The 9,955-nt window shown below is 43.3% G+C and overlaps 1 protein-coding gene and 1 long non-coding RNA gene across 3 annotated transcripts; one reads left to right on the top strand and one right to left on the bottom strand.

Annotated features, from left to right (window-relative positions):
• LOC121902169 lies at positions 1-3,525 on the bottom strand. Of its 2 annotated transcripts, none has more exons than XR_006097474.1 (3): positions 3,443-3,525; positions 1,288-1,348; positions 1-780 (listed from the first exon to the last, which is right to left on the bottom strand). It is a non-coding gene; the product is annotated as an uncharacterized LOC121902169 (long non-coding RNA). The 2 variants fall into 2 exon arrangements; XR_006097475.1 differs by having other exon boundaries at positions 1-777.
• A 1,217-nt stretch (positions 3,526-4,742) lies between these two features.
• Positions 4,743-9,685, top strand: foxo4 (forkhead box O4). Its single transcript, XM_042419419.1, has 3 exons — positions 4,743-5,637; positions 6,190-7,755; positions 7,856-9,685. Exons 1-2 carry the CDS (start codon positions 5,197-5,199, stop codon positions 7,723-7,725), a joined length of 1,977 nt encoding a protein of 658 aa, XP_042275353.1. The 5' UTR covers positions 4,743-5,196; the 3' UTR covers positions 7,726-7,755; positions 7,856-9,685.
• Positions 9,686-9,955: the final 270 nt, after the last annotated feature.

Genomic DNA, 9,955 nt, shown 5'->3' with positions numbered 1-9,955 from the left:
TAAATTAAAGATATTTATTAGAATAAAGTAAACAACTGAAGAAATAACTACAAACATGGAGTGTGTCAGTCAGTAACATCAGTAATATAAGTGTGAATGTGTGAACAGTGATCTATGGGAGCATTTGGCCCAGGTGCTCTGAATCTGGCTGCCACACCCACATTCTTCCGGATACGTTTATGAACAAAAGAATTTAACAATAACTCATAACCACACCAGCAAAAATACCTTTAAGGTAGGTTAGGCAGGGGCCGTAACAATCTTTTAATATGAGCTGAAGGACCGAAACTCCTCTGCTTTTTTCAGCTTTCTGATCATCCTAAAGAAAGCCTTCAGTCTATTTAAACAGCTAAATTACACTTTAGAATCCCTTCAGCATAACAAATATAGTTTGTGTTTGGTTTAACATGAATTAAAATGTTGCAGCTTGAGCTTGTAGGTCACATCTAAAGCTAACTTCTCATTTTCATCCAAAGTGCACTTCCAGCCAGTGATGAAGGTCCAGATATCACTTCATGTGGAAGTCAAACCCAGCATAGCAGAAGCTGTGGAGGAGCTCACTGCAACAGGAAAGCACAGTACTGTGTTGGGATCAGCCTGCTGCCTGGTTACCTGCAGACAACACATGCACTCTTGTTCCCGATGTTGGTCCCCCACCAAGAGCAATCCGGTGAGTCATGTACATCATGAGCAACAGACAACTGCACTCTGGTTGACAGTGACCAGGAGCCACAGAAGCATTTTTCCACGGGACGCCGGTCTCTTCCTCAGTCACACCTGCTAATGAGGAACAGTGCAGGTGCAGGATTCAAAGGTGGATGTTAGAGATGGAGACTGAGTGCAGTATAGATGGAGTTTGGCAGGAACCCATTTCAGGATAATGAATATCACAGGTAGTTGGAATAAAATAGGATTAATTGTGAAACTGGGCAAATAAATCATCACACAACAGCTACGCAGAGGCTAAAGCATGACAAAGCAAGACAAATCAGACATATTAACCTTACTGAGAAAACACTTCACTGAATAATTAAGAAAACCTTTGCTGAAGTTACAGGCTAATTAACCACATGTGTTGCACATGTCATTTCACTGTTAATTAGATTATTGTCATTTAAAGGCCTTGGAACCAAAAAAACACACACACAGAAGATCATTAAGAACTCTGCCAGTTCTGAAACATTGGTATGTTTGGTATGACTGCAATAATAAACTAATAATACGTTAGTTGCACAGACATGTTAAGACAAAATTTTTTAATCAAATGTTAAGTTTTAATGTCATCACCTAGATCTATGCAATCTGGATGAACTCCCCAGTCATGTCTCAGACAGATCCACATTAAAACCTAGTAAAAAATAAGATCAACACCACTTAAAAATCCAAAACAAGACAGACCTCTTTTTAATATGCTAAAAACTACTTTTCTATTTTCTTCAGTAAATTCCTTGGCAAGTATTTCTGGAGTCTATTGCCTCACTCAGAAACATTTTCAAGATATCAGAATCTGTGTCATGTTTTAAAACACAAGTAGTCAAGTCAATTTTATTTGTATAGCACATTTCATACACAATGGCAGTCCAAGGTGCTTCACATCAGCATAAAAGCAATTGATCAACATGTTAAAACCGTTTTAAAGCAAAGTTTAAAAATACAGATATGAAACACCAAATAACGTGCACACACACACACACACACACACACACACACACACACACACACACACACACACACACACACACACACACACACACACACACTCATTCACTCACACAAAAAATAATAATAATAAAAAGAAAAACGATAAAAACTTGGAAAACACTCAGGTAAGAAATTGACTCATCTTAAGCCTAAGAAAACAGAAAGGTTTTAAGTTTTCTTTTAAACGTGGGAACAGTGGTGACTGATCTCAGGCTCATCTGGTAGTTTGCTCCAGAGAGCAGGACCAAAATAACTAAAAGCTCCCTCTGAAGACCTGGATCTTATTCTGGGTCACAGTTAGACAACAGCTACCAGTTGACCTGAGGGGTCTGGTTGGACTGCAGTCAATGAGCAGGTCAGTAATATACTGGGGACCCAAACCATTGAGTGCTTTATAGACATTTGGCAGAATTTTAAAGTTGATTCTGTGCTGTACTGGGAGCCAGTGAAGAGATTTAAGAAACGGTGTAATATGTTCGTATTTGTGTGTTTGTGTAAGCTGCTGTGTTCTGAATGAGCTGCAGCCTTGAGACTGTCTGTTATGGTCGTCCAGCCTAAAGAGCATTACAGTAGTCCAGTCTGCTAGAGATGAATGCATGGACCAGTTTTTCAGAATCTGCTTGAACCCTCTAACTTTGGATATATTCTTTCAGTGATCGAAAACTGTCCTAGTTATGATATTGACATGACTGTCAGCATCAGCAATGACTGCAAGGCTCCTGACCTGCTCACTATATTTTAGAGACAGTGAATCTAAATGTGAATATATTTTCTGTCTCTGTTTTTGAGGGCCTACTACAAGTATTCCATCTTATTATTATTCAACTGTAGAAAAAATTGTGGATATCCAGTCATTGATATTGTCAATACAATTCAACAACTTGTTTATGGGACTTAGATCATCGGAGGACAGAGAAACATACAGTAGTTGTTGTATTAGTGGGACCCATGCGAAGTCTCTGATGAATTAAACTGTGACTGCATTCAGACTTCAGACGTCATCACATTATTGAATGTGTGACAAAATAATCTTATCTCAAAGGTCCATTTACCTTATTTTGTCACACATACTGTTCCAGAAGTCAGTAATGAACTTCTATCAAATCGCAAAACCGGATTACCAACCAGGCAAAATGGGAAACTCTCCTGCAGGCCTTGATTATACTACACATACTATATAGACTCACCGAGAACTTTATTAGGAACACCTGAGCAATCTAATGCAATCCAATACAACAGCTCTGCCATAAACGAAGCTTATACAATTTCACTTTTTGTTGACATAGTTCTACTTTATGCTTATCATTATATTATTATATCGAAAAGTGTTCCTAATATTTTGTACACCTAATTAACATGTATGATGGGGGCAAAATATTATGAACACTTTTCAGTATAAAATACTCCAGTACACCACCACCACCCACTATGACCTCAATAATAAAGAATAAAGTAGAATCATCACCTTTCTGACAATGTCAACAAAAACTGAGAATGTATAAGCTTCATAAAATGGCAGAGCTGTAGATTTGGATTGCGTTAGATTGCATAGGTGTTCCCAATAAAGTGCTCTGTGAGTGTATTGCTAAAAAGTCCAATAACTTTTATTAATAATTAATAATATATAATTACATCTTCATAATAATTATTATTATCATTAATAAATGTTGTTTTGTAGTTTAACTTGTTGTTGTGTTATTGTGAGTATTATTAGCACCGGTGCTCTAATTACCAGTAATACCTTAAATGCCCTAAGTGTACCTGGGACTTAGTACACTTTCGTAAACTGTTACATAATGCTCCATACAGGTACAAGTATCCTCCTTGCTGTTTACGCCTGTGCTGTCACATGAATGACTCTGTTTCCCAGAAGCCCACTTGGCGCATGCGCAGAATGCGTTGCCTGACAGTGGTAAACAGACGTCAGAAGGGAGTCTTCGCCTCGAGTAAAAACAAAAACAAAACAAAACAAGTCAAAAAGACACTGAAGGAGTGAATATTTGGACAACCACAACGACAGGAAGTTTTACCGAACTCACCGCTGATTAAAAACGGCTACTTGAGGGGAGTTAACGGAGGCTTTTCACGGACTTTTCCACGGATTGTAAACTCTGGAGTAGCAGGGAGCTTAACCCAGCTAACGTTACGGTGGCTATCGTGCTGTTTTCAAAGTGCGGCGAGTGGGAGCCGACATACCTCTGAGACGACTCAACTTCACCAAACACTCGGGAATTCGCTTTGTAGTGTGTTTACCGAGACCGCGGATCTTCGCCCCGCGGAGCTCCGGGCCCCGGTCGAGGAGGGTTTTATAGCCGCCTCTTCGAGCATCGTGTGCCGCGGCAGGAGAGGAGAAACATGGCAGATGGTGACATGCGCCCGGCCGCAATGTGGCGGATCGTGCAGACCTGAAGCACGGACTTTTCTTACGTACATCTCCTCACTTTAAAAAAAATCAATTTAAACACTATTATACAGTTACGTTTTTTTCAAACTATACCTCCTTTTTCCCTTCGCTTGAAATCTCTTTGGTCGGACAGTTACAGCGGATCAAAATAGAGGCCAAAGACTCATTAACTTACTGTTTTTACACTTTTCTGGCAGTTGGAGAACAAAACCGTTGCTCGGATAATCAGCCGTTGCACGTTTTTACACTTGACTTTGCTTCACTGGACTGATCTGTGACTGTTTTGGGGGGAATTTTATTTTTAAAAAAAAGTTTGTGTCGAGGTTTTTTGGCTTGTGGCGAGCCCAGACATCACGTTGTTTACAAGTGGAGGCTCTCCTCAGAAGCTCCTTTGTAACAGCTAATCCCTGTTTGTTGCCTTCATAGCTTTACAGTAAATATCCTCGGGTTGAATTTTAAAAAAAAAAGAAAAAAAGATGTATGATTTGACAAATTTGGTACAAAAACCCCATAATTGATTAATTTTATTCTTAAATTATTGTCTACTTTTTCCAGACAGTTTAAACTACACTTTTTTGACATTTACCCTTTTGACATATATATATATATGTATATATATATAAATTAAGTGTTTATTAACAGGAATGGCATTATCTTATATCCATATACATTTAGGATTTTGTTATTCATTCTCAGTTGAGCCAAAACTTCTGTAGATCCAGATGTTTTGGTGCTCTTTGCCACTCTGCCACTTTTGTTTTTATTTCATTCAAACAAAGGGACTGTCATCCCAGCCCTCCTTCATGCTATATAAATCGGAAGGTTTATGATAGTTACTATTAAGGAGATTATTTGGGTTCCCTAATCTCCAATCTGAGGATTAACCGAAGCTATTGGTGTGTCCAGATTATTACGTCTCTTTTCTCGGCCCCACTGTTTACACCCCCGCAGTGGGTGAAGCATATTGTTTTTGTGTCAGGAGAGTCTTTGAACGCATCACTCGCTCGATATTAATTAACTGTTTTTTTTAAAGGTAAATGTTTTAAGTGGTTCAGATTTTTGCGGTTGAGTGGAAGTTCAAGAGGATCGCCATGGAGGAGTCCTCGGTGCCCCCAATTGACCCAGATTTCGAGCCGCAGAGCAGACCCCGGTCCTGCACGTGGCCGCTCCCTAGACCCGACATCTCGGCTGTCAAACCGGAGGGGGCGGACGGCACCGAGTCCGCGGCCGGGACCCCGCCCGCCGACGAGGACAAGCCCGAGCCGCAGCAAATCACGTCCGAGCCCGAGAAGGCGGCGGCGGCGGCCGAGGGCGGGGTCGTGGCCGGCGTGGGCGGAGCCGGAGCGACGCCCCGCAAGGGATCATCTCGACGCAACGCGTGGGGGAACCAGAGCTACGCGGATCTGATTAGCCAGGCCATCGAGAACTCACCTGAGAAGAGGCTGACTCTGGCGCAGATCTATGAGTGGATGGTGAAGACAGTGCCGTACTTCAGAGACAAAGGGGACAGCAACAGCTCAGCTGGTTGGAAGGTAAATACAGGTGGACTCTCATGATGGGAGTGGCATCAAAGTGCTGGAAGTGCCAGAAAGTCATAGTTTTATAGATTACAACATGTTACGTCATAGAAGCACTGGTTTGTCAATGACTATCCGACTTAGGTTGAGAAGTATGAGGGGAAAAAAGAAAATGTGACCTGTTATTTAAGTATGTCATTAAGTATGTATCATTTTTTAGGTGTAAAAAATCACTTCCTATAAAAATTTGCTCAGTGTTTTTTATATGGGACTGCATGATGATAAGAAGTCAAACTTTTTCAGCAGACAGTCATTTATATGCTGGAATAAATCTGACCTGGTAAAGGTTTTGTTAAAATTAGTTGGGGACCAGTTTCCAACCCTCATCGGTAACAAAAGTTTAAACCACAATATTCTCTCACATTTCCAGAAAATACAAATTCATTTACCAATAAAGAGTAGCTGTGATTCATTTACAAGTGAAACAATGTTTAAATGAAGCCAAATCTTAATCTACAGATCTACATTTTTCATAAATATCTTTTTTCTCTCTCTCTCCGTTTTCAGAATTCAATCCGCCACAACCTATCACTCCACAACAAGTTCTTGAGGGTACACAATGAATCAACAGGCAAGAGCTCCTGGTGGATGCTCAACCCAGAGGGAGGAAAAACCGGGAAAGCTCCTCGCCGCCGGGCCGCCTCCATGGACAACAGCAGCAAGCTGCTGAAGAGCCGCATGAGGGCCAAGCAGACCAAGAAGCAGGCGGGGGCAGCAGGCCTCGGGGGTGCCGGCGGGGCGCTGCAGGGTGACGGCAGCACAGGTTCAGCTGGTGCAGACAGCCCTAATTCGTCTCAGCAGTTTCCCAAGTGGGGGGTCAACAGCAGCAGCCCCTCGTCCCGCGGCAGTCTGGACGACACCGACATGTGGACTACCTTCCGCCCACGCACAAGCTCTAATGCCAGCACCCTGAGCGGACGTCTGTCCCCCATCGCTCCGGGTCAGGAGGACGACGACAACCTGCCTGAGGACGGGCTGCTGGGAAGATACACTGCCAGCAGCTTAACCCCGACCCTCACCGAGACCCTCATGGAGGAGCTGGATCTGATCGACGGCCTGACTCTGATGACCGGGCAGCAGGGAGGGGCCAGTCCCAGCACAGCCCCGCCAGCACCTCCAACCCCACTGCCCTCCGCCTCCACCCTGCTGCCTCGTGGCTCCAGCTTCTCCTCCTTCCATCAGCTGCAACCCTCCAGCCTCCCGCAGCCCCCCACTCACACCGGGACCCAGGCCTCTGTCTCGCAGTGCGGACCTAGCAGCAAAGAGCCGTCGACTTTCAGCAACTCCCTCTTCAACCCCATGTCCAGCTCCGGCTCTCGTGGGAGCAGCCACTACAGCACCCACGTGCCTTCCAGCCTGGAGGCGCTGCTCACCTCCGACTCTCCTCCCCCGAGTGATGTCATGATGACCCAGGTGGATCCTCTCATGCCCAGTCCCGGAGGGGTGGGCTTGATGGGCCTGGGCTCATCCGTGGTGGGCGTGAGGTCCAAACCTAATCAGCTGCTGATGGGTAAAGGCCTCGAGCCAAACGCGGTGGCACCGATGGCGCTGCAGGCTCAGATGCAGCCGCAGCAGCACCACCTTCACCACCAGCAGCACCAGCAGCCTCAGCAGCCGCAACAACAGCAACACCAGCAACACCAGCAACACCAGCATCACTCTCAGATGGGGTTGGGGATGATCCTCTCAGGTATGTCTCAGGACCCGTCACAGCTCTCCGCTCTCAAAGCCCAGCATGCCACAGTGCCGGCCGTGGGCCCCCACCACGGAGTCGCCTCCGCCAATCCCGGCGCGAGCCTGCAGGGGATGGCTCAGTTCGGCGCTCCATCCTGTTTCCAGACCGGTCAGGACCGCCTGCCCACAGACTTGGACATTGACATGTTCACTGAAAACCTGGATTGTGACGTGGACTACATCATCAACAGTGACCTCATGGACGGAGATGGCATTGATTTCAACTTTGACCCCATACTGCCTGGAGGCCAAGGCTACGCCGGCCCGGCCACCACACAGGGCTCCGCTCACAACTGGGTGCCGAGCTAATTTCTCAGCTGACCGCACAGAGTTAGCCAGGTACACCGATTGCTCTCAGCGTCTTTCATCACAAAAATCGCTCAAATTATTAATTAAATTAATTTATTTAATGATCCTTTTTTATCATCTTGTCTTGCAGGAACTGATCTCCAATCAAGATAACCTCACAAAACCACAACATGACCGGTGCATTTCTCCTCCCTGCTGGCTGAATGTACTATTTTCAAATCCAATGTTTCTCTTGGAACTTTAAAGACAGAACCAGACCTCACTCATGTCATGTGCCAAGACATGCAGAGGAGACAGGGAGGAGATTCAGGCTACTATGCACACATTTTTCATTTTCACACATTTTGTTTTTTTTGTAACACTTGCAACATTTTGGCTGCTAGCCTTTTTTTTTTTTTCTTTTAATCCGAACTGATGATTTTTTTAAAGATGTGTGACATAATGTTTTAGAGTGAAAAGACAAATCAGCAACTCCCCTCCGCCGGGAGTTCACATTGTAATGATGTTACACCAGAATAGCTTTATGGTGGATACGGTACCCGTGATCTCGATGGCTTTGGGATTGAAGACTCGATGGAGAAATGGCCAGTTTTTTCCATCGTCGCTCGTCTCGCGTGAACTGCCGGACCAAATGCTGTCGGATCATCAGGATGAGGCGTAAAGAGAACAAGTTTGAGACTTGTGAACAGGTGGAAGGTAAAAGACTGGACGACTCGAGGTGTAAAACGTTTGATTTCACAGCGATGGCTACACATCTTTGTGACTGCGATCGATCGATCACATGTACGATTGAATTTTTCTCTCTCACTCGAGAGAGAAGGTAAAAGATATAAGATGCATATTTTTTCTCCAATGAAATTTGGTGATTCGACAGGAAGTGGGTATGTATTTGCAGTTTGGCATTTTTTTGACTTCAATCCAGTGTGTTAAAGTGATAGGTAGATGTCAGTTAGAGGGTGTTTTTTTTTTCTTTTTTTTCTTTTTTTAATCCCTGATGTGCAGTTAAACTAACAAAATGAAGAAATGTGATTTTTGAATTCATACACGGGGCATTCAAGGGTAAATTTATTTGCCAACAAGTGATTGGTTGGCCAAGTATTATTTTGTCTTAGACAGCAGTACACATCCACTGTCGAATGGTCTACCTGATTTTTTTTTTTCTTCATTGAACCTGTGCATTTTCAAAGCACTTAGGTTTCCTGCTACACAGGGACCCCAAACTAGGAGAATACATCCACATGAGGTTATACCATTTCATTTAAAAGAGAGTTTAAGATCCTGTTAACATGTAATGCACACGTTGCACATGTATGTAAACAACACGCTATGCAGAATTATCAGGAGAACGAGATGAAATCTTGAAGGAAATTTGAGAATCACTTCTTGAAGGTTTTGCTATTTAACATTTTCCTGATATTTTGTCGGGGACGGGGTTGGTCGAGGGATGTCAGAATATCCTCTCACACTTTATAATTATTCAGTACTAACTTGAAAGAAATTAATTCACTGTGTGAGAAGTACAAAAAAAGAATATATTTGATCATAGTTTTAATATACAATTTAGATGGAGGTAATAAATGAGATATTAATACATATGGATATATTACTAATGACAAGTGATTTTTTTTTACATTGGAGGAAGCATTTTCAGATAATTTTTAACGGTAATTTTCTATACGTTTATTTTTGTAAAGGATGAGATGCATGTAGATTTTTTTACATAACCAAAGGAACACTAATATTTGCATTTGCATGGCATTTAGGGAGCGCTTGGGCCTGACACAGTATCTCAGTGTACATAAGCTTTGCAAAAGATGCCTGTAACATGAAATCTGACTGTCAAAGACAATTGAGGCAAAGTGCATCAATACTTGACCATTGTAACTAAAATTCCCAGTGATCTGCCTCATAAGGTTTTTATTTTCTTTTGGCTTTTCTGCATTAAAGGACCAGTATGTAAGATTTAGTGGCATCTAGTGGTGAGGCTGCAGATTGCAACAAACTGAATGCCGTCTCCCTCCCCTTCCCAACGTGTAGGAGAACCTACGGTGGCCATGAAAAACGTGAAAGGCCCTCTCTAGAGATTGATTTGTCCACTGTAGGTTACTGTAGACACATGGCGGGTTTTGTGGAAGAGGATCTGCTCCCTCTGTAGATTAAGCCTCCAGGAACAGTGCCGGGCTTTGAAGCCAACTTGACATAGTGGCCAAACTGCGTAAATTACGTCACG

This window comes from Thunnus maccoyii, chromosome 8, assembly GCF_910596095.1.
Source record: "Thunnus maccoyii chromosome 8, fThuMac1.1, whole genome shotgun sequence".
Lineage (NCBI taxonomy): Eukaryota > Metazoa > Chordata > Actinopteri > Scombriformes > Scombridae > Thunnus > Thunnus maccoyii.
Note: the sequence above shows the minus strand (reverse complement) of the source record. Positions and strands in the feature narration are given on the sequence as shown.

What these genes read in the sequence shown, in the direction of transcription:
- foxo4 (XM_042419419.1), top strand. Translation starts at nt 5,197, where the DNA reads ATGGAGGAGTCCTCGGTGCCCCCAATTGACCCAGATTTCGAGCCGCAG. An exon ending in ACAGCTCAGCTGGTTGGAAG is followed by an intron (nt 5,638 to 6,189) that starts GTAAATACAGGT and finishes CTCCGTTTTCAG; the next exon opens with AATTCAATCCGCCACAACCT.